A 25,079-nucleotide genomic window follows, 5' to 3' on the forward strand; every position below is an offset into this window, starting at 1 on the left:
ATTTTTTCGAAAATAAAATGGTTACCAAACACGTCTTTAATTTCTACACGCTGCTGGTGGGTGCAGTTTTTCTTGATTGGTTTCTTGTAAATGCATTAATGAGCATCAAGCCTATTTACGGGCCTTCTTGGCCGACACCGACTGCAAAATTTTAACTGCTTTTTCAATGACATTGTTCTCGCTTTTAACCTCAACCACAAGGCTCATTAGAGACCTGTCGGCACCACCACTACGGCCACCAAGAAATGTCCTGAAACTGGTGGAGGCTTAGGCTTTTCTAGTCATTATGAACTTCAACAGTTACCGCCGGTTTTGTACCAAAAGTTCGGAGTACTAGGATTTTACGGGTTCTCCACGTTTCATGCTGGATTGAACAGAGCCCGTGCAATTATTAGCCCCCTCTCTACCCGATGTCACTCATGGAAAGAAACTCGGACAAATTCAAAAGGACGAGACCTCGATCCAAGGAAGAAGCTGCACAGCCATAGTATCCAAGCAAGTTAAGACTCTTCATGTGGAGGCAGAGAGAGAGAGAGGTGATTCTTGTTGAAGCAACTGATACTTGCCTAGAAAACTCAATAACGTTCACAGCTCCAAAATTCCATCAAAAACTAGTGTACATATACACTCAAAACTTAGGGAGAAGGGAAAATAGTCCAAAAGGGAGGTGAACTTCTTGAACATCTAGTACAAGATCCCCAAAAATAGTACAATTCTTGAAACAGAGCAACAAGAAAGAAAGATCCTAAGGCCTGCATGATAACGTTTCTATTTCTCTCAATTCCTGTTCTTTTATTTTGTTCTTTTATTTTCCAGAATAAAAAAAGAACAAAAATTCATTTGGTAACACTAACTTATTTTTCTATTCCCCGAAATAGAAAAGTGGCCGGAAAATAGATTTGGTATAGAAACAATAAACAAAAAAAAATAGTTTCTTATTCCTAGAAACAATTTCTAGAAATAAGTTCTTTTTTTCTTTTTTTTTTTTTTTTGGTTCTTCTTCCTTGTTGCGGCCACTACCAGCCACCTACCATCTACTGGCCACCTCCGACCGCTTGCGGCCACCATCAACCGACCGTCGGAAGCAGTCGTCGCCGCCTCCCGACCGTTGGCAAAGGTCACCGCCACCCACAACCCACCGGCCACTACCCACAGCCCATCGGCCAACGACCACCACCAACCGCCGACGGTCAACGGTCCTACGGCGACGGGCGGCAATCATGTGATGGCAAGCGACGGTCCGTGAATAAGAAGAAAAATAAATAAATATAAAAATTTATAAATTTTTACCAAACGCATTTCTATTCTTTTTCTATTCCAAGAATATATATTTTGTATAATTATCAAATACCTTATTTTACTAAGAAATTGTTCTCTGGAGTAGAAATAGAAAAGAACAATTAAAGAAAAAAATAGTTTCCCGAAATAGAAATGTTGCCATGCGTACCCCTAGTTACGGGTAGTCCACACTCCGACAAAAAAGGAACTGATCTTGAATTTCAGAAAGGAAAATTCTTACCCTACTCCCAAGGTAAGAGAAGGACACTAAGGCTGCGCATGGTAACATTTCTGCTTCTTAGAATTTCTGTTATTTTGTTCCCTAGAACAAAAAAGAAGAAGAGAAACTCGTTTGATTACGCCAAATTGTTTTTCTATTCTAAGGAATAGAAAGTTAGCACATGAATAGATTTGGAGTAGAAACGAGAAACAAAAAAAATTGCTTCGTTCCCGAGAATAATTTTTAGAAATAAGTCAATTTTTTTTTCTTTTATTCTTCTCTCTTGCCGCTATCATCTTCAACCGCTCGAAGGCACCACCGACTGCCGGCCGCCGCCGCCTGTCGTTAGTTGCCGCTCGCCATTGGCCACCACTTGCCATCAGCCACTACCACTGCACGACTATCGGCCGCCAATTGCCAGCCGCCACCGCTGCCGCTGCACGACCGCCGGCCGCCGATCGTCCGGGCCGGGCCGCCGCCGCGCCGCCGCCGCTGCCGACCACTGGGACCGCGGCCGCCAACCATCACCGCCGACCGCCGCCGCACAGCCCATCGGCCGCCGAAGCGATCGTGCGGCGGCGGGCAAGTGGGCGGCAAATGGCGGCGGTGGCGGCCGACGATTCATGAGCAAGAATAAAAAAATAATAAATACAAAAAAGAAACTGTTGCGTTACAAAACGCATTTCTATTCTTTTTCTATTCCAAGAGTAGAAATTTTATATAGTTACCAAACATATTTTTTTACTCAGAAATTGTTCATCGGAATAGAAATAAAAAAGAACTATTTCTGAAAAAAAAAACGCTTCCCCACCAAGAAGCGTTGTCATGCGTGCTCTAAATAAGTTAGCCAATTGAATGCAACCTTACCCATTTTGATTTTTCTCTCTTTTTTTATTTTTTTTTGGAATGAATGATTCTATTTATGATTCATTTTTTTAGGACTTAGGGCCCGTTTGGTTCGGCTTTTGGGGAATGCATTTGCAGAAATGCAAATACCTTTGGGTGAATGGGGTTTTCCGAAATACAAATGTCGTTTGGTAAAATTTGCATTGAGAAACAACTTTGGCCAAAATACCGTTTGGTAAAATTTACATTTGTAATTAACTTTTATTAAATTAAAAAAGCAAAAATATGTTTATATTTTTTATATAAACATATTTTTATATAAAAATATAAACATATAAACATAAAATATATTTATTAAACATAAAATATATATAAAAAATAGATATGTTTATATTTATAAATATAAAAAATATATGTTTTATTTATATAAACATATTTTTATATAAAAAATATAAAAATATAAACATAAAACATATTTATTAAACATAAAATATATATAAATAGATATGTTTATATAAATATATATTTATATAAAAACAATCGGAGAAAAAAATAGATATGTTTATATTTATAAATATATTTATTTATTTATTTATTTATTAAACATAAAATATATTTATATAAAAAAATGGATATGTTTATATCTACATAAAATATATATAAACATAAAATAAAAAAAATAGATATGTTTATATATTTATATAAAATATAAATATATTTATTTTTATTCAGGCGACCGATTGGCTTCTCCACCGGAGAGATAAACAATACCGGAAGTTACATTCCGAAGATGCAACTTGCCAAAGGACCTCAAGAGCTGCATTGGGCTAAAGGTCCTTAGAACCACTTGGAGATGCAATTGCATCTCGCCAAAGTCGCGCAAAAAAACGAACCAAACAGCTTTGCATTTTGCCAAGGGACTTTAGAGCCCAAATGAGGATTTCAAATGCTGAACCAAATAGGGCCTTAGTAAATGCCATTTCATTTATTTGGTTAGCAGGAATGGGAGGGTGGGAGTCCACAAAAGCAATAATGTTTTCTAGTGAGAAAGGAATATAATCTGAGAAAGCAAAGGGCCACGAAATTTAAGTACGTGGTACGGGTAGAGAGAGGTGGATTTCAATTCTCTCATTAATTAGGGGCACTTGTTGTCCCGTGTGTTACTCATAAAATAGAAAACAAAGAAGGACTAAGAGGGGGGTGAATCGGTTGATTTAGAAAAATTCAAAATCTTTTTGTAAAAAACATGTAGAATGTGAGACTGAAATGGGAAGCGGCTACTGAGATTTAAAATATTTCTTCAAACGGATATTAAAAGAATAAAACACATCGAAGAGATAGAAATTAGATTGACAATGCCTTGGCCTTCTCTTCTAAATTTAATGGTCTCGACAAGATTTGAATTCACTATTTAACTCTTCAGATTTTATAGCTTGTACAAGGTGTTATTTCTATACAAAACATTAGAAGTTAGCTTCTACAAACTCAAGCACGTCTTAAAACACTATCTCACTTCCTTTTCAATTCACAAGTGTTCACACCCTCGATAGAGAGTTATAATGAGAAATCAATAGCTAGTAAAGTTGATGCAACCGAGAGAATGAGAGACTTATTCCATAATAAGAGCGGCACAAAATTTTACTATAGTTCAAGTAATATGATAAATATTATATCCACACTCAAGTTATTCAAACACTTTAAAGTGTTTTCCAAATTTCAATTATATTCAATTATACATGTAGTGTTTAGCCCTCACAATTTCTCGCAAAGAAATCTCTACAAGGGACACCACTCTACACTAATGGCACGAAGACCCAATTAGGCAATCAAAGCGAGGGGACCGGTCAGCTCAAAGCAGGTCCACCTTTCTCAAACCACCCCCGCGCTTAAAAGCGAGGCCGTCCCCTTTTAGAGGCCTTATTTGCGCGTTCTAGGCTGCATCCTTCTTTTTCCAAAAAAGATATGAGCATGATAAAAAGAATCGGACGGTACCTTTCCGTCATTTCAACTGTCTGTCGGTGCAGGAGGATATGATTTTCTTGGGATCCCGAATAGGAAATACTCAATTTAATAGCACAAACTCGGAATATATTATAACTATAATAATTGTAAATGGTTCGGTACAGAGCACACTCGAGTGGAAGAGCAAACCATCTGGAAAAGACAGAAGGTGGAGGGAAAAATAAAGCTTGACTACGACATCAACTCTGCTTCTGATCAACTATAAGTGCCTTTAAAATAGCTTCACTCATTCCATCAGCATAAGGGAGCAAATGCCCGGCTCCGGGTAGCTCGTGGTACTCAATCCACGGTAGCTTCTGCGCAATGTGCCGTTGAAGCAAAACGGGGACTAGCCTATCCTCATCGCCTTGCCACAGATGCACTGATCCTTCCTTGTTCGGGAAAGGGTTCTCAATTTCCATAGGATCAAACTCCCAACTCCCAAAACCGACCATCATATCCCGATGGATGGACTCGGCTTCTCCTTGTAGCCTCGCATTCACCCTTGGCTGTATAACAGAAGAACAAGGCCAGTTATCTTACAAGTTTGCTTTTGGCTAGGACTAATTCAACAACCTGTTAAACTAGTCATGCTGAGAGCCGAAGGGAAAAGAGAAACAAACAAACCAAACAAGAGCAAAAGTTACCACGTCCTTTCGGCGCCCGATCATCCTGGGGATGATTTCCATGTCTTGACGGGACATGATGTGGGGAGCACGAGCAGCAACGCTTGATGCGGGGAACCACTTTTGGGTGTTCCACCAGTAGGTGAGCCAAGGGGCATGGTGAGCCACTCTGAGTGCCCACTGGTCCTGTGGTGGCTGCAAGTAGTAGCCTTCTGAGGATAAGTTGGCGGGAAACCCGGGCCACCAGTAGTTGATTACGGGAGCAATGAGAGCTACTCCGGCTAACCTGCCAGCGCTTGTTGTTATTAACAATTGCATCTGGGCGCTAAGATCAATTAGAAGATTTAGCTGAAAGACTACATGTCATTTTCCTTGCTTCATTGTAACTCACTATAATGGTTGTTCTGTTTTGGTTATAGTTTGCTCAATCGGCAGACTTGAGCCATGGTCGGTCTCAAGTGCTTGAGCATGTCAGCACAGGTCCTCTCTTTCTTTTTTTAAGGTTCTTTTCCATGCCGGCCTGATTGAGAGGTCGAGAATCATGACCCCATAAGCTCGTCAGGCCACCAGAGTGGATAAGCCCATGATCGGATAACGCCTTTGAAAACATGGATTCAGCAGTATGCAGTCATGTCCTAAAAATTGATCCTTGCTATTTCATTCCCACTATAAACGATGCAATCCTATCTAAATGACTGATGAACTTTCTTTAACTCTGGTTGATGTAAATACCTGTGGGGGATATACTTGAGGACACCCCAAATGGCCTGGCCTCCCATGGAATAACCAATTACATAGAACTTGGTTCCAAGTCCCAACTGATCAGCAAGCTCTTCTATATCCAGAGCCAGACTCTTTGGTGTCCTTTTCGGGTCAGGGTCGCTTTCTCCATATCCCGGTCTATCAAATGACAAGATGTACACCTTCATTTCCTCGAGAACTGCCTGAACAAACAACAACCCAACATGGGCCAACTCAGTTATCAGAACTAGTTGCTGACGTTAGAGAACAAAAGGACGGTATCATGAACATGGAAGGTCGAGAGAGTTATGAGAAGAATTTTAATAACCGGGGTAACATCAGTTGCTATCACTGCATCATGCCTACAGGAGTCAGAGCCGTGCACATAGACGATCTTGTGTTTGGCCAATTCTCTTGGTACTCCCTGCTCCTTATAGGCCAAGTTTCGGTGATCTCTGAGCCTTACTCGGGGCGCTGTGATGGGTGGACCACCTGGAGAGCCACATATTTTGGGCGGCGGAGGGCGGATGCCCTGATATGCCAATGACAGCACGACCAGCACGATAGTTGTGACTCCTCTCAGCCCCAGCATTCCTGGAAAGTATAGCAAAAATATGTTTGAAATTGTATGTTAACCCTTTTGTCTCTCTCTTTACTTTTTCTTCTTGTGCACATCCATTTGCCTTCGTTCCAGTCAAGTTTGCAGAGACAGTTTGGATAATTAGGATTTAGGAATTCTCTAGATTTCATGCATGAAAATTGAACAGAGCTCATACAATTACAGCCCACAATCTATACATCATTTCTTATTCAATCATGAAAAACTCTATACCCAATGTTATATGTGACCAAAAATCAGACGAAATCGAAAGTAAAACAACTCAATACTGGGAAAAGCTGAAGAGTCACGGTATCGAAGCAGGTTAAGAGTCTCTTCACGTGGGGAGAAGGGGAGAGAGAGAGAGAGAGAGAGGACCTGAATGTTGTTGCGGCGACTGATATTTTCCTAGAAAAGAGCCTTTCACATTTAAGAAGAAAACAACTCTCACCAACTAAAGAGAAAGGACCTAAATCTTGTTGCAGCGACTGATTTTTCCTAGAAAACTCCAAACCTCTCAAGTTTAAGAGCAAAACAACTCTCACCACCTACAAGAATGGCATCAAATCCCCGAAAGCCGTTCGACTTTTAAGCTACCTCACATTTGTTCGAGCCCAAAATCACACCAAAACCAGCGTACCCATACACTCAAAACTTTTTTCGGCAAAAAAAAAAAAAAAAAAAAAAAAATATATATATATATATATATACTCAAAACTTTAAGGAAAAGGAAAGAAGTTCGGAAGGCAGGTGAACTTCTTGAAGAACTAGTACAAGATGCCCAAAAAACTAAAATAAATCTTGGAACAGAACAATACAAAAGATCCCTAGGTTATAGGCACTCCACATGCTGATAAGAAGGAACTAATCTTGAATTTTTTCTCAGGGGAAAGAAAATTGCTCATCCACTTGCAAGGCAAGAGAAGAAGACCTTAACCATTTTAGATTTTTTTTTGTTCTTTTTAATAGATGATCCTGTCTATCATCCCTAAATCATTGGATGCCTCATCTTACGAGAGTTAGTAAATTCATCTGTGCATTTGGTTGGCAAGGACGGCAGGGTGGAAGTGTTAAAAAAGCATTAATGTTTTCTTGTAAGAGAGGAACATAATCTTGAAAAGCAAAAGATTATGGGCCACAAAATGTGGAGAGGCCGGCATACAAGTAAAGACGGGTAAATCTCGATTCTTCTAATTATTGGGCAGAATTCCTGTCGCGTTCATTACACATGAGAGTCAAAAACAAAGAAGGAAAGAGCGTTCCACTTCGGAGTTCTAATGGTACTCGTCGGAAAAGAAAAAACTTTCCTTTTCAGCAGCAGTAAGCAATTTGAAGAAACAACTCATTTATTAGTTTCCAGGGGTGGTTGGTCTCGTCTCTAGATGGGTTACCTGTCCGTGTATATTTATGAGACGAGCACTTAGCTTCTGACTGACTTCTCTAACTTAAAGATGGCATTCAATGTGGACCGCAACCAACAAGAGCCTTTTTCTTCTTGTGATTGTCGTCAGGAAGTTGATCGATTTGTTGGAGCGTGGCCTCACGCAACAGGGTTTCGGTCAACTCAAATCACCAAATCCATCTAGAATCCATCTAGAATTTCTATGGAATTTGTCTAAGGACATATTGATGCGGACAACCACTGTTTGGTCGACGGTTGTTTTGACCCCGACTGGTAGGCACAGATGGTCGCAGCCCTTAATTGTTGACCGGTCCGTGGCAATTTTCGATTCCGGGTTTGAATCCGCAATTCACACTTCACGCATCGATCGATCAGCATAACTGTCTATCTTGGGAAAGCCCAACACGTCGCGAAATCCCCATCAACATTGCTCACCATGAACATCTAGACAGGCATTTTAACATGATTTTGGAAATTGATTATCGTTTCATTACTAGCTTCGCATTATAGAGTCTTAAGTATGAGTTCTTAAATGGGTTCACAACCAAATCTTTCGCTATGAAGACTATTTCTTGTTATCGTCATTGTTGTTGTTGATGTTTTTCCTGGGCTGGTTCACGGTGGAAGATGATGAGCCATGCTCATGGTCAGCGTGTTCGGACTTGGAGAGCTTCTGCGTCAACTCCTGGAGTAATGCCTGGTTCTCTTGAGCCAGCTCTTCTGCTTTCTTCCTTAGCCTCTCGTTCTCTTGGATGATTGCACAGTTCTCCAAGAACAGCTTATGGTTTGCTTCATCCATTATTCCACACCGCACTCTGTAATCACGTACAAAAGCACACAACTAATATGTGACAAAATTAAACTAAAAAAGACATGTTTTGTTAAACACTTAAGTAAACCAGGGTTAGAAAATAAAACTAAATAGCTGATTTGGTCGACATTGTTTGTCATTTTTGAAATTGGAAAAAAAAAAACACAAAGGGCGAAGCACATTATTGCCAAAACTAGGGGAGATGAATCTATAAGTAGAAACAAAGTAAAGATTTGGCCAGATTCGGGGTATGCGCCCGTATGCACACGTGCGGGATCATCGGTAACGTAAATCGCCAGCAATAACGCCAACCATTCCGATCAAGAGCTGTGAAATAGAACCGAGATTTGCCAATTTGCGCGGTAGAAGAAACAAAGCGAGCGAGTTTCACCAGAGAAATGTGTAGAAAACTACAGCAGACCTGTGTGGAGTCCCTAGGAGCTGGAGGACCTGGGTAGGAATTTGATGTTGAGGGAGGCTGAGTTGCTTGAAGTTCACCGGGGAATTGGTCATATATAGGAGGTGAATCGAAAGGGGAAAGAAAGACCAACGAAAATAGCGTGCAAGGCCTCCTTTGCCTGCCCTTTTTTTCTTGCAGAAGAGCATCGATCGCGCTCCATACTTTTAACGGTTTCTCACATTCGAGTGAGGGAGAGAGAGTGATGATATGTGACGAACGGGCATATTTTCATCAGCATCACACGTGAAAGAAGCTTGTGCACTGAAGGAAAAGCAAAGCCCCTGAGGGGGAGCATGAGGGGCTTTGCCCCTCATTGATGACAGAGGGAAGGATTGCTCATGTGACCAGGACATAGTTGGGTGTTTCACATTTCACTAATCCAGGATGTGTGCCAAAGCGATTCGATGTGCGTGTATATTCTCGCCGGGAAGGAGATAAAGAAAGGGACGCAAAGAGGAAATCAAGAATAATACCTAAAGAAGCCAAAGTTGGCGAATAGACACTTCGACAAGAAAATGTAAGTTGCAAAAACCTTTCTAGACACATGTTCATCCTGCTCTGGCATGCTCATGCTCTATCAACAGGACCCTGGCAAAAATTGTTCCTCACGGTAAATTGAATGACATTATGATGGGAACACTAACATCACACAGCTTGATTCCTCACGGTATATTGAATGACATTATGATGGGAACAACTAATATCACATGATTTTACCCAGTCTAATTAATTATTGATGGTGCGGCATGGTCATCATGTATGAACATATGAACATTCAAGGAGAACTCAGCAAGAGTAGATCTTGAACCGGACCAAGAGACATAAATGACCAAACATTCTACGGATAATTGAAAATGCATATAGGACTGCCAACTTAACAGCAGACGCGCAGGAAACACAAAGAACAAGAGGCATCATCAGCTCAAGTCCCTCACTCCATCACACCATGAATAGCACGAGAAGATATCTCCTGCAACAATGATTTCCTGTGTCAATGACAAGGTTAACAATCCAATGAGTCGGGCAACTTCGTCAAGCCAATGCCAACTCAATATTGCCTTACTTAAGGGGGGAATTTATAGAGACGTGGATTGATGCATCATGTTGTTATCGAGACATCGAGACATTGGCAATGGTAGAATATCTGTCTTGGTTCACATGGGACCTCCAAGGAAGGTCTCATCGAGGTGATTAAGAGAATGCATGGAGGGTGTATTAAACCATCAGACCACCTTCGCCTCTTCATAGGGCTTTGTCGCTTGAATAGGCTGGGATGTGTCCACAAAAATCAATGGTGCAAAATCGAATGAGATTCACATATTACATGAGAATGGGCTAGACAAATACTGCCACGAAGTGATTTTTTAGGTGTAATAAGAAAATTTACATGCACATAAGCAGTCTCTAGAGACTAACATAAAACTGTCATAAAACATCAAAAGTTGCAAAGCTCACTGCAATTAACTAAATAAACGAGTAAATATGGTATCCATCAACTTTTGTACAGAACACAAGGTACACTGCATGACCTGCATTCAGAGAAATGCGATGCTCTCTGCGACAATTCCACCCAAACAAGGGGTAAGGTAAATGAGGGCACCGAGATGTGACAGTGAACCAGCCATTCCAAAACCAATCCGGGCATCTACTTCCAGTCAGCGAGATACAACCCTGTGACTGCCCAGCAACCCAGTGGTTCTTCTTGGCACAGTGATTTCTGCTGAAGAAAAATAGTTGCAATGAATTTCCATAAAAACATCTAGTAACAGTTGAGAAAAACCAAATTGAGCGTCCTGAGATCAAGAGAAGAGAGAAATTACTTAAACTGAATCTAGAGCTTAGATTTGCAGGTCCATATCATTATTCTCTTTGTCGTCACCATCAACATCAACGGGCAACATGAAGATCTGCAGTGACACCTCCATATCTCGATGACCGAAAGAAATGCCAAGCTTCCAGCCATTAAAGACGCTGGAAGCTCTATTACAACCAAGGCTGGAGAAGCGGATGGATGCTTGATGCCTGTATGAACATCCACTCCTTTCCACTGTGGTTCTCTATGCCTGCAATCCTGTACTTGAATGTACTTTAGGCCCTGATGGCTGCCCAGTTTCAAGCTCGAGCTCGCAGGTCATATGCTCCATAACATTATTTTCTTCGTCGTCGTCGTCGTCACCATCAACATCAATGGGCAACATGAAGATCTGCAGTGACACCTCCATATCTCAATGACCAAAAGAAATGCCAAGCTTCCAGCCATTAAAAATGCTGGAAGCTCTATCACAACCAAGGCCAGAGAAGCGGATGAATGTTTATGCCTGTATCAATGTCCACTCCTTCCACCTTAGTTCTCTATGCCTGCAATCCTGCACTCGCATGTTTTAGGGCCCTGATGGCCTGCCCAGTTTCAAGCTGGAGTTTGCAGGTTCATATGCTCCATATCATTACTCTGTCATCGTCATCGTCACCATCAACATCAATGGGCAACACGAAGATCTGCGGTGACACCTCCATATCTCAATGACCGGAAGAGATGCCAAGTTTCCGGCCATTAAAGATGCTGGAAGCTCTATCACAACCAAGGCTGGAGAAGCGGATGGATGCTTGATGCCTGTATCAATGTCCACTCCATTCCACCTTGGTTCTCTATGCCTGCAATCCTGCACTTGAATGTACTTAGGGCCCTGATGGCCTGCCCGGTTTCAAGCTTGACATGTGCTCCATCTCATTATTCTCTTCATCGTCATCATCATCACCATCAACATCAATGGGCAACATGAAGATCTGCGGTGACACCTCCATATCTCAATGACCGAAAGAGATGCCAAAGCTTCCGACCATTAAAGACGCTGGAAGCTCTATTACAACCAAGGCTGGAGAAGCGGATGGATGCTTGATGCCTGTATCAACGTCCACTCCATTCCACCTTGGTTCTCTATGCCTGCAATCCTGCACTTGAATGTACTTAGGGCCCTGATGGCCCACCCAGTTTCAAGCTCGAGTTCCAGCCAGCAGGATTGCAGGCATGGCCCGAGCCCCTCATCGGGGCCGGGCTAATCCAAAACTTGCATCAGGTTGCTGGTGGTGAGACTGCAGTGATAATTAATCATCAAATTTAAAATGCATGTGAAATGACCATAGCCAGTAATCATAACACGACACCCACATGTTTAATTTTTGAACGTTCTAAGAAATCATATCTTCAAAGTTTGCTTAATGTTGCTTCTTCATTGATTTTTGGCAATGAAAATTACAAGTTTATGCTAAATTGCTACAAAGAGAAGATGGAAATAGGGTTGTTCTACTTGTTCCAATATCTTCAAAGTACTTTTCTATTGGACCTAATTTTTAGCAATTCAGGTTTTGTAAGAGAAGAGTCACTGCATCCCTATATTCTTTCATTGGAACACAGCTACTTTGGCAGAAAATAACTAATGATTCTTTAGTTAAGCAAGTTTAAGCTATCACCACCTTCCACCGAAGAAGTGCGACAACGAATATCAAATTCTAGAAAGGACTTATCATCGTTTGTGACTTAAGTTTCATATTTCCACAGACCAGATAGGTCAATCTCAAAGGTAAAAGGATAAAAAGCCAAAGTTGCATCCATTATTTTCCTATTAAGTGGTAAATTGTAGGACCAAAATCAATCCCAAAATCTTGACCATATATTTTCAGAGGGAAGACAACTGAAACATGGAAAGGAATTGGCTGGCATGGCTGTATGCAAATTATGAGACATTAAGAACCATAGTTCCACTCCTAACATTATCCTGCTGCCAACAAAAACATCCTCTTTTTGACCCAGGAAAACAAAAATATCCTCTTAATTGACAAAAAGCAGATGCAGGGACACCATCACTTCTATCCTCAGCCACACCAGCAGCCACACACACCCCCTCACCCAAATAAAAAAATCACCATGGTTCAGCTGGAGCAAACTAGGGCCTTCAGTCACCAAAATTATACCTGTGTAAAGGGTGGATGAACATGTTCATTGGGATGGACAAAAGGCATGCCAGGTCGCTGACAAGCATACTGAGACGAATGCAGATAAGCCGACGATGAGTGTGCATTGACATGGTTTGGACTGAATGGTGCAATCATGTCTGGATGCCCATACCCTATCCCCACAGCGCTAGAGGATCCGGACCATGGCCCAGGTATGTGCTGAGGTAGTGGCCGAGGCTGGTGTTCAGCAGGAACCTGAGGCCGATGACTAGATCCAAGCTGTGGAAATTCTGTGTTATAATTTATTGCTGGAGTATACATAGGTTGCACGGTGTAAGGCCCTCCAGGGAACCCGAATCCAGGATCAAATCTTTGCATGTACCTTGGGGAATAAGCCATTTTGACATAACTTGTTAGCAAAATCAGAGAAAGTAAAATGACCATTGAAGAATTGAACAATAACCAAAGATCAAAAACTGAGCACAAATGAATGGCTCAACTCATGAGAAGAATGGGTAACAACATGCAGAGAGAAGAGAAATCTATGGAAAGAACAGTTGTCATAGAGAGAAGAAGACAATTAACTTCCTTATGTTTGCATCTTATAGAGATAACTTGCCAATTACCAATTCAAGTTAAGCCACCGTCAACCTCGAACCAAAACAATACAGTGGGAATCACGAAAGTTAATAATTAATTAACTTCCTCACGGAACAAGTCTCAAGTCTGCCACAGACTTTCATCACATACAAAATCAGATATCCTCGTAGAGACTTGAGACTAAAACCAGCATACCTGTCATAGTTCCTGTCATAATCAGGATCCTTGCGGTCCACCTCACGATCCCGAAATATAGCCACCCGACTGTTGGATTTGTGCCTACCGATAGGTTCCTTTTCTCTGCTTCTAGCTGATGCACTGCTAGATGTAGCTGAGTCAGTTAATCCCCTAACACTGTTTGCTTCATTGACTCCTGGCAGAGCCTTCTCTTCCATCTTGGATAAAGCCAAGGAGTTATGCTGGGAATTATCTTGAAACCTTGGTCCAGTTTCTCTTGGTCCAGTTTCTCTTGGTCCAGTTTCTCTCAGTCCAGTTTCTCTTGGTCCGGTTTCTCTCAGTCCGGTTTCTCTCAGTCCGGTTTCTCTCTCTCTCAGTCCGGTTTCTCTCGGTCCGGTTTCTCTCAGTCCGGTTTCTCTCGGTCCGGTTTCTGGTTTCCCAGCCAATCCAGCATTGAAGTTGTTAGAGTTAAAAATCCGAGCACGAGCCCTATTATACTCCTCTTTCCTTTCCTCCACACTCTTGGCACTGTTTGACTTCAAAGAATTTGAGTTACCCGAATTTGCATTTGGAAACCGCTTTGAGGTCTCTGTTTAATTGCAACCTTCATGACACCAGTGTCCTGAGAAGGTAAATTAACTGGGATATCTGCCAATCGTATTGGGAAAATCCTACACTCGGATGTCTTGCTAACAATGATACGGGAGTTTGAGGCATCGGGCAAATTAGTGTCAAGCAGAACCATGGACTGCAAACCGTAATGCTGTGCAACACGGTGCGCAGCCAGCCGTAGATAAGACGTAGGCAGCTGCTGAAATTCCATCTGCTTTTGCATTGGATCTCGAATAAATTTCTCCACGTCTTGCTCCATACGGAGTACTACAAAGGACAAAGGATAGAGATTCTCGTTACTATTGAGATGAGGAGCTAAAATCAACCCGAATAAAGACAGAAAGATCCCACACCATCCTTCTCCAATATTCCAGCAAGACCATGGTTAAGAATAACAAAGTGATGATACCACTTTGTCTATCAATTATCTCCAAACAATCCTAACATCATATCAATTGAAAATCTCAGAGACAACATCCTTGAAGGTTCAAACTTTACGAATACAGATAATTGCTGAAGCGCATAACTAAGTGTTTAGAACACTGCATTGAAGGGGGGACCTGTGTCCACAGAATGCAAACTCAACCCAGGCACCTGGGCTTCCACCGAGTTTCAAAGCCATGCCCCCACTATAGGAAATAAGCACAATTTAGTTGAGCCACACAATAAGCGCCACAAATTATACAGAGACGCGCGCACCAAAACGGAAGGTCTAATATAGCAAAGCCATAATCGAGGATGCATTACTTCAACGAGCAAACTCCACACAAACACGCTACCATCCCTACACCGAAGCTAAAAAAAAAACCGGAAAAAAGAAAAGAAAGAAAGGAATTTTAAGAAAAGAAGGAAAGCGATGACTCACTGGAAAGCCTCTCCCGAGGATTCTCCAGAGCCTCCCGGAGGAACTGATCGACCTGGCTCAGAGCATCATCCGTGACCTTCTCCGGAGGCGCCGACGGCGAGGTGGCCGGGGGAGCCGACCCCGAGCCGCCGCCGCCGCCGCCGCCGCCGCCGGGGTCCTGGGCGTTCGGCTCCTTGGCGGAGAGCAAGAGCCGCCTCATGGTCTCGTCCACGTCGGCCACCTCCCACGACTCGGGAGCTACGGCGTCCTCCGCGGGGCCCTCCATCGTCGGCGACGCGGAAATTCCCGGGCGGCGATCGGAGGAAGAAAAAGGGCGGAGGGGGGCAGCAGCAGCAGCAGCAGCAGCAGCAGCAGCCGCAGCGATCGCCTAGGGTTTCTTTTACCGGGCGGGGGGCGGCATCAGGGGAGCGGAGGGGCGGAGGAGGTCCGGCGGTCCATCGGGAGCTCGAATCGGAGGCGAATTGCGGGAGAAGCTGTAGAGAGAGAGAGAGGGAGAGGGAGGGAGTGAGGAGAGAGAAGGGAAGGACGGAGTTAGGGTTTGTTTGGGGGGTGGGGGAGCTCGTTTTGACGAAGACGATTCTTGGTGTGGTGTGCGCGTGGATTGGGGAGAGAGAGAGAGAAGAGAGAGAAGGAGAAAAGAAAGAAGGGAACTTTTGGGTTAGCTGGGTGGGTCGGGAACCGGGAAGGGAAGGGAAAGAGGCGAAAGCGTGTGTGCAGATATTCTGTCCCACGTGGCAGGAATGTTAATTCTTTTTTGTGGCCCGATATTCGCGAGTCGGGTCAAAATCATCCTCACTTCTCCCGTCCTATCCTCGCCCCCCCCGGACGTTCTCCCGTCACGTAATGAATCAAAATTCAAATAGGGGCTAAAATTTATTTTTAAAAAAACATACATATATATATATATATATATCCAAAAGTTTTGTGCCAGCAATATATTTATCTTATTGAGAAAAATCTCAAATTAATATGCCCATGCCATACCTCTAACTAAATTCATAACTAGTGCATCAATACCATGTCTACTTAAACTGATTTTCTCATCACAAAAAATTAGGGATTTTGACAAATTTTCGAAACCTAGTCAGAGCTCTTAAACCAAAATTTATAGATTTCGGCAGATTTTTAAATTAAGATTGCGATAAATTTTTTGCTTTTTTTTCACATGAAAATTAGTTTATGAGTAGTTATGGCAACAATATGATAGTTTGGGATCTATTGCGGTGCGAAAGTTGGTTTGAATAAATGTTGCATGGATACTATTGATTTGGGATTTTTAGCGTGAGTAAATAAATATATATAATACAATTTGTACAGTGTTATCATATTCAAATGTTTCCTTGTTTTGTATGATGCTGTTATTACATTGCCAAATAGCAATATCTATTTACTCTCTCTAGATATATACACATCATACACAATCCATTAAAATGCTATCTTATCTTTGATGGTTAATAAATACAATAGCATCCGATTGCCAGATGCCTATCTTTCTACTAAGAAAGTGGATTTCGTGCACTCTAAGTAATTGTGTCTTTCTTTTCTTGCTATACATTTATTCGTCATCGGATTATGTACTGCAGTGGCATTTTGAACATTCATTTGAAGAAAGTAAAATATTCAATTTGTAGTTGACTTGCTTGCTGGGAATTATAATTACTATCGATCTCGATTATCTTTTCCCAACGCTTCTTGACCATACAATTTATCTATAATTCATCACTTTATTTTTCTAAAGCTAAAAGGAATACTTGTCACGATGTAACTTTCCATACAATTTAAACATCAAATGAATGGATAATTTAACTTCAGATGATGTACATGGTAACACATAACTAAAACTCCTAGTACAAAAAATATTCCTTTGCTTTTGTTGTGCACTCTAATTTATCTTTAAAAGAAAAAGGGCCTTGAACTTGACCAATGTGTAAAGTATTTTTAGGTTAGCTTTGAGCTTTGTAAATGAAAGGTCTATCCGTAAAGCAAGAGATCTACTAATCACTTGGTCTCGATACACGAGAACATGATAACATTCAATGAGTAATGTGACATAATATTTTAAGGAATCGCTATAATTCTAAAAGTGCCGATAACTCGATCCACGAGAATAAAATATATATTGACCTTATTTACATACTCGTAATAGGATAATTCAATAAAGAAGGAATACAACATGCATTTTAGGTGATTCAAGTACTTGTAACCCAATCCATAATCTAACATGGTGACCATTTCATCTTTTGTGAGCACATATCATAACATAAATTCACGTTCACATTAAAAGCCACGATGGGATTGAAGTTGAAATACTAGGTGAAGAATGAAGAAACGCGTTCAAGTAATGGGGTGATAAGTAGCTTATTCTGGGCAATTAAAATGAAGATATAGCTAACATTTGATGATATTTTGGTAAATAAACAAGGAAATTAATATCCATTTTATATATTAATAAATGAGAAAAGTATTTTGAACCCATCAAATTGTTAAGGAAAACTATCAGATGTTAAGAAAATCTCAATTTTGTAAATTTTTACTTTGAAAATTATCCAATACACATTTTAGAACATATCGGTGCCCACTTATGGTTACTATGGCAATAAGTTTTCATCCTCTTTTAATATAATCAAATCTTATATATATACACACACTCTTTTATATATATATAAATCTACACAAGTTGAAATTAGTAAAACACGATTTTAATTTGTTTTCTTAACGTATTGGCTCTTCATAATTTTATAACCCTCAACAAAATCTCATTTTGAAAAGCCAAGGACATGAAAAGCCTGATTTAAATTTTCCATAAACGTTATTCAAAACCCTGATGAATTGATAATTATCTCAATATACTAAATATTATCGGTTAATAGATAAAATTCCCGGATATCACACCATTATCCCATTGCAATTTAAACAGTTTAAGTGTCCAAAATGTCTATAATTTCCGTGTACAAATTGGAGCTGACTTTGTTGAACAACTCGAGTGAAATAATTCATAAGAATCTTTAAAAAAAAAAAAAAAAAGAACAATTGTTTTGCAAGCGCGAGAGCCTGAAGAGCGAAGGAGAGAAGCGTATATAAACAGCAGAAGAACCTCTCGCCCTTCTTCTTCCCCCAAATTTCTCAGGCAAGCTGTTGCAGAGAGAGAGAGAGAGAGAGAAGATGATGAGAGGAATCGGCAGATTGATAGGGCAATCCCTATCCCGCCGGCAACGGAGCTCCCCCTTCCGCTCCTCATCCCGCCGCCTCATTTCGTCCTCCGCGGCCTCCTCCCCTCTCCGGCGATCGGCGCTGCTGCTCCCCGGTCCGGCCGCATCGAGCCCTCCTCTCTTCTCCCAGAAATGGAACCCCTTCGCAGGTTCGTCGCCGGCCTCCTTTGATCCCGCAACGTAACCGCTCCGTTCGATCCCCCTGCCGCCGCCGCGAAACGGGGCGGCGTCGGGTCGTGCTCCGCGCGATAGGTTTTTCCGTTTAGTTCCGGCGTCCCGTCGAAACGCACGGCTTATTGAGCTTTGGTTTTTTAGTCTCGTGTTGATCAGGGCACCGAATTACTTTGCTCCGGTAGTCTAACTTTCGTGCCTGAATCTCTGTCCGGTGGGATCGTTTTTAGATGGATTTGTACGCGTAGTTTCTATAATCGCTAGCGGTTATATGTTGCCCGAGTCGATGTGTTCGAGCTTCGTAGTGAAGATCGTCTGCTACGTGACGGACGAGGCATGTGGGTGCCTCATAAGTTGAGAGACGTAGTTAATGTTTGAAGATGATTTTGGTGAATGCTTTGCTTTGAATTTGCGTCTTGCGAAAGAGATGAGGTATGATTTTGAGCTTTTCCATTCTACCTGCCACTTTGTTGCAGTGCAGAGGAGGAGCATGTTCATCCAAACTCAGTCCACTCCCAATCCAATGTCGCTGATGTTCTACCCTGGGAAGCCGGTTATGGAAGTCGGCAGTGCAGATTTTCCGAATGCTCGCACTTCCATGAATTCGGCACTAGCAAGAGCCCTCTTTGGCATCGATGGTTAGCTGCTCTTGCTTCATAAAAGGTTATAATAATGAAGCATTTTTCAGTTGTGATGGTCCCAGTAAGGCTGATTAATTTGCCTTTTCGTCTTTTTATTGCAGGAGTTACTCGAGTTTTTTATGGATCGGATTTTGTGACTGTAACTAAGTCCGATGATGCCTCTTGGGATCTTCTTAAACCTGAAATATTTGCTGCTATCATGGATTTCTATTCTTCTGGGCAGCCATTATTTCTAGACTCGCAAACTGCATCTGCTATGGACACAGCTATACATGAAGTATGTGGTCATTTATAATGTTTGGACCTTCTTTTGCATCCCTCTATTGTCTCTTCTGGAGTGATTTTCATCAGAATTCTTCTCTGTTTCTTGGGATCTTTTGTCTGTTTGTTATTATCAAATATTGATCTTTATCCCTTTAACATGCTGTCTATTAATATAAAATTGCTCCTTTCCATTGTGGTTGTCTGGGCAGTGATGGTGTTGGGATGGATTTAAATACCCCTATCATTACCTGCCTTTTCATCATAAGTTGAGATTTTCACTTTTCAAATGCAACCCTCTGTTAGATCGATTGAATTCTGTCTATATTCATTAAACATCACGGAAACTTAGACAAGAGGATATGGAGTTTTCAAAGGCACACACAAGTATTGTTGACAGCAGTGTTAGTTAGAGTTGACCTACTTGGTTTTTGAAAGGCCAATCTGGTGTATAAGATTGGCAAGTTGGTATTCCTCAAGCCTGTGGAATTCTTCCAAACTATGTCCGTGACTTATCTTAGTATTCAAAATTATCTTTCAGTTATAATGGAAAAACCAAATATATGGTGTTAGAGTTGACCTACCTGGCTTTAGAAAGGCCAATCTGGTATATAATATTGGAGTTGGTATTCCTTGAGCCTGTGGAATTCTTTCAAACTATTTCCGTAACTTATCTTAGTTGTTAAAATCATCTTTCAGTTATCATGGTAAACCCAAATATATGGTGTCTGCTGAAAGCGTTTTGTGATACATGGCAGTCCTTGGTATCTCTTTATGAATACCAATTTTGTTTTCTCAAGAATATCTGAAGAAAGAATGGTTTTCTACTTGTCATTGGTTGCTTCTTTTATTTTGCTTTAGCTTTCATTATCTTAAGCTCTGCATGTCTATGAATGTGATGTCTGAACACTTGAGACTCAGAGATAGCAATTTCAATGAGAGCTAAGGTATGATTATGGTTTGAAGGTATCATGAAACTAGGTCTATTGCAAAAACATGTTAGATGTTCTTATGTTTTGCAATGTTGTTTTACAAGTGTGTAGGTTAGCACTTGTCAAATTATATGGTATACGGAAAAAAGAATATGGTGCATTTGGAAGGAATGCTACCAAAGATCGTTCAAGGGTTTAGAATCTTTGCTTGCTTTTGTCTTGTAAAAATTTATATCCAGCTTTGGACATCTCAGGACCCGTTTGGCAATGTGCTAAACAATGTTTGATTCTACTCTTTTGTTTTCCGGAACAAAAAAAGAACAAAAATTCATTTGGTAACTTTTTTTGTTTTCAGTAATAGATTTGGAACAAAATCAAGAAGTAAAAAAAGTTTTTTTTTTTTTTTTTTGTTCCGAGAATAACTCTAGAATCAAGCATTTTCTTCTTCTTCTTTTTTTTTAAAAATATCTTTTCTTTTCTCTTTTCCTTTTCTTCTTCTTCTAGCTAGTCGCTAGCCTCAGCGATGGTTGGTGGTCTCATTGGAGCCTCGTCAGTTGAGGCTCGCCTGCTTTAGGTGAGCTTGGCCTCGCCTAGCCACCGTGAGGTCGACCTCACCATGGTTGGGCGTGGTCGAGCCTTGCCAGCGGTTGGGCGATGCTTGGCCTCGCCAGAGGTCAGCGATTGACAAGAGGAAGAAGAAGAAGAAAAAGTGAAAAAGAAAAAAAGGGAAGATGTAATAAAATAATTTAAAAAAATTTTAAGTCACAAAAAAATTTGAGGGTTATGCTAAATGCATTTCTATTATGGACATAAAATTTTTGAACATTTACCAAATGCCTTCGAATGCTTAGAAATTCGTTCTCTGAACGGAATTTAAAAAAAAAAAAAAAAAAAAACCATTTTTGAATAGAAATTTTTCTTGGGAGCAAAATGGTTACCAAACGCACTCTTACTTTGACTTCTCATAGTCTTTTGATGTTTTCGTTTGTTTTTTGCTTTTCTTTACTTCTTTCTCTCTTCATACATTTCTAATGTACTTGAATTGTTTGTTTTAATAAAATGCTTTACTGCCTATGAAAAAATTATTCTGACTTATGATAGTCTTTCTCTGGAATGCTATGTAAACTTGTCCTTGTGTCCTTTTGCAGGATGACTCAGAAACTGTTGCCATGATCAAAGAATTGTTGGAGACTCGCATTCGACCTGCGGTGCAAGATGATGGTGGAGACATTGAGTATCGGGGATTTGATCTGTATATCTCTCCTCTTCCTCTTCTTTGCTCTTTTCTACAAAAAAAAAAAAATAAACAGACTACTTTCAGACATTTGTAATGTTCTATCAGCAAGGAGATAATGCGGATCTGTGTTTTACAGGGATACTGGTATAGTCAAGTTGAGGATGCAAGGGGCATGTAGTGGCTGTCCTAGCTCTTCGGTCACCCTTAAATCTGGGATTGAAAATATGTTGATGCATTACGTGCCAGAAGTAAGTTTTGCTTCTCTGAATATGTTCTACTTTGTAATGTGTGTGCTTGTTAGTGAATTTAGAGCCTAGCATGCTTACCATCACTGTGAGGTCATTTGTTAAGATCCACGTGCATAAAGTTCCTTTATCTGATCAAACATCTGGGATGTGGAGCTTACTGGATACTAATGAAAAGCAATTTCTTTCCCTCATGGTCTCCCCATAGCTAGGGGACATATTTCTCGTTCACAATTAAGACCAGGTGCTCATACCCAACAATGGAAAGAAATCAGACTTTGAAACTAAGACAAAAATGCTTTTAAGCATCATTCAAATCAAGAAAGTCCAGTCCGATTGAAGAATCTAAGGGAAAAGGATTTTGCCCTAAAGCGGGCTGATTGTTGTTTCGGGGGCACTCAAAGTAGTTCTTAGGATAGGCTGCGATTTTACACCCGGAGGGAAGGTGGGATCGGTTTGCAATGGACCATAGCGAACTTCTCTAGGAGGTCTTTTAGTCTACTTCTGTTGACAGAAGAAGATCCCGGACTTGGTCTCTTTCTAATCCCATAATGTCTTGGTGGTGAAAAACCTCCCGACGGAGCAAAAATAAATCCTATCCAAATAAATTCAAAGAAAAGATTCTCTGACTAAAGTACTCCTAGTCGATACCCAGTATCTCCCTTATATAGGGGGAGTTTGGGCCATGCATTCGAAGATCTTGGGAAACTCCATTGGAAGGGTGGGATAGAGCTCAAAGACAGGCTGAGGGCTGAGAAGGACAGACGAGACAAAGAAGCCTTCCGTTGATTGTACGTTTACACTTCGTTTAAGCAGCTTCACATTAGTCATTCCATTCCTTCCGGAAAACCTAGAACGTGCAGGCCTACCTAAGAATAGAGAGGGTACTTTCTGATTTGAAAATTAGGTTCTATTACGATGTATATGATGGGATATAGTTGAAGAGGAAATTGAAGTATCTTAAATTTAAGAAGTGGAAAAACTGATCCTTGCTTTTAGAATCTTCTTTCACCAGTTAATGCAAGGAATGCATGTTTGTTTATGTAATTTCCCTTAATTTTCTATATTGGCTCACTGCATACCCTGGAATTTAGAAATGTCTAGGGCATGTCATCCTTTTGGGTTTCTGTTTGCATATTGAATTAGATATTGTGACTAAAGTGAAATATCTGAAGTTTGTGATGTACAGATTTAAAGAGGTAATGGGAAGTGGTCTGTCATATACAGAAAAATGGCATTTGCAAACCGAATTATGGTGTGGGGTTTGTAGTACTTTGTCTCCATTCCTCTTTGAAGGCCTCTTCTTGAGTTTTCTTGAGTTAGAATGGTCCTAACACTTGGGTCTAATGAACATTTAATGGCTGATGAATTCTTTCGTTGTACCGTGCTGACATTTTAGAACCACAGACCTGTTTGTCTGATAGAAGTGGTAATTCTGTCTGAAGAATTCAAGTCAGTGTCAAAATGTTTCTGATCACTTTCTATATGTGTGATGACCAGTGGACGTGTTTGGAGGTTATTTCATGTTAATTACAGTGAATCAGACGTGCATAATGCCGTCTGCTTTATTTCTTGTAGGACATAATTACTTCATGTTGTAATTTATGTATCTTCGTAATCTACATACAAATGATTGGACTGCACGAATGGTCTTTTCTTGCTTGGACTGCATAATCTGCATAATTACTGTGAATCAGTAGTTTCCTGTTGCATTCTGCTTTTGCTTGGCTTGCTCATGTAGTTGCGCTGCGTTCACAGGTCAAAGGTGTCGAGCAAGATATGGATGCCGAAGATGAAGAGCAAGCTTTAACTGGGCAAATGGAGTAAGTTGATGCGTCTTTTCTGGTCCTAATTATAAAACCGGGGATGAGAGCCAAAGAGGTATTTGGTGCTCGATGTAAAGTAAAAGTAGCAGTTTTGATCATCCTAATCTCATGGCTGTAAGATTATTGAGGGCATAATGAGGTTAAGGCTTGTGCCTGTATACTTGTGACATGGAACTGGATGCTTGTTTATCGTGCACGAGTTGGAAGCGGTTGTACTATTTCAGTTCCAGCACTCGTTTCCATCATCCTCTGATCATGAATTGATTGAGACTATTGAATCGTTGCCAAGAATTGGCGTCTCTTTCCCTCCTTTCTCTTTCTTTTTCTTTGATTATCTCTCCTTTCCGGTTATCATATTCGTCTTCCCTTTCTATGGTTCTTGGCAGTCTTTTTTGACGCTCCCTTTGTCCTACACCAGTCGACTATGCGCTAGTTGTGGCAGATCCCGCGTGCTGATTTTTCTTTCTTGGTCCCTTGCTAACGGTCTCATTCTGATGCGACGCCTTGAATAAAATTCTATCGAAATGTAGATGATGGGTCGAAACACTCATATGCTAACCGGGACTCTTATGCGGGTCATGCTGAAGGCGCTCCTAGTACTTTTCGCGTTGGATTTACGCGATGTTCTGCCGAAACACGTAGGATTTCGAAAGGGTATTCAAGCAAGCGACTGCGAAATCGGAGAAACAGATCTAAAATTAGTGAAGTTCAGTCGGCTTCAGAAGTCCCATGCATCGGAAATGACAATAATAGAAGGAACAATCCACTAGAGATACATGTTTCTTGGAGTGCTAACCAACCTCTTGCTTCCCGAAGGAAGTATGGGCCGCCCTTTCATTATCTTTTTGAAAATTATCCAGTGGCTGAATGCTTTTGCGCTTCAATTGCTTGAATCAGAGTCCTTTTCCAAAGAGAAAAAACAAATTAGATAGTGACAATATGGGCCACTAAGCCCACAAAGTCCAACCCGTAACACATGTCCGGATGTTAAAAGACAAATTCCAAGTAGATCGAATTTGACCTCGCATCGTGCGATCTAACTTTTGTGTGCAAATTCATTTGTCTCGTTCCAATTTAAATTGCACTAACTTCCAATACCACCCTTCTTTCCAATGAAAAAACATGCAAAAAGAAAAGATGAACTAACTTCCAACGCATAGAAAAGTCTCATCGGCCGGCTTCAACCAACTTGAATATATCCTCATGATGGTCTTCATATTCGTCCTATCACTTTCTTGTTTTAATTGGCATTCGTTTCATCGCCTAGATGATGAGTTTTGTTTTCTTAAATCATCCCGATTGCTGTAGACCTTGCAAAAACCCTCTTTTTTTTTTCTTTTTTTTTGGGGTTCCCAGTAATTTTAATATC

General features: G+C 40.9%; 3 protein-coding genes across 5 annotated transcripts; 1 reads left to right on the top strand and 2 right to left on the bottom strand.

The window, feature by feature from the left end:
• The first annotated feature begins 526 nt into the window (after window positions 1–526).
• NFU4 (nifU-like protein 4, mitochondrial) lies at window positions 527–24,019 on the top strand. The gene is made up of 7 exons (XM_010068843.3): window positions 527–536; window positions 18,330–18,546; window positions 19,045–19,206; window positions 19,311–19,486; window positions 21,551–21,654; window positions 21,776–21,887; window positions 23,643–24,019. The coding sequence occupies exons 2-7, from the start codon at window positions 18,351–18,353 to the stop codon at window positions 23,709–23,711; spliced, it is 819 nt and encodes a 272-aa protein (XP_010067145.1). The 5' UTR covers window positions 527–536; window positions 18,330–18,350; the 3' UTR covers window positions 23,712–24,019.
• On the bottom strand, window positions 4,416–6,947 carry LOC104454099. 3 transcript variants are annotated; one of them, XM_039317025.1, is made up of 6 exons: window positions 6,809–6,945; window positions 6,689–6,718; window positions 6,041–6,306; window positions 5,704–5,915; window positions 4,993–5,257; window positions 4,416–4,854 (listed from the first exon to the last, which is right to left on the bottom strand). In XM_039317025.1, the coding sequence occupies exons 3-6, from the start codon at window positions 6,302–6,304 to the stop codon at window positions 4,546–4,548; spliced, it is 1,050 nt and encodes a 349-aa protein (XP_039172959.1). In that variant the 5' UTR covers window positions 6,305–6,306; window positions 6,689–6,718; window positions 6,809–6,945; the 3' UTR covers window positions 4,416–4,545. The 3 variants fall into 3 exon arrangements, with proteins under 3 accessions (XP_039172959.1, XP_039172958.1, XP_010067140.2); XM_039317024.1 differs by having other exon boundaries at window positions 6,689–6,947; XM_010068838.3 differs by lacking the exons at window positions 6,689–6,718; window positions 6,809–6,945 and adding an exon at window positions 6,601–6,660.
• On the bottom strand, window positions 10,260–15,838 carry LOC104454101 (R3H domain-containing protein 2). Its single transcript, XM_010068839.3, is given in 6 exon segments — window positions 10,260–10,700; window positions 10,804–12,073; window positions 12,953–13,316; window positions 13,730–14,294; window positions 14,297–14,590; window positions 15,189–15,838. Coding segments are annotated over 5 exon segments (1,539 nt in total). The 5' UTR covers window positions 15,454–15,838; the 3' UTR covers window positions 10,260–10,700; window positions 10,804–12,022.
• Window positions 24,020–25,079: the final 1,060 nt, after the last annotated feature.

Source organism: Eucalyptus grandis, chromosome 7 (assembly GCF_016545825.1).
Source record: "Eucalyptus grandis isolate ANBG69807.140 chromosome 7, ASM1654582v1, whole genome shotgun sequence".
Classification (NCBI taxonomy): domain Eukaryota; kingdom Viridiplantae; phylum Streptophyta; class Magnoliopsida; order Myrtales; family Myrtaceae; genus Eucalyptus; species Eucalyptus grandis.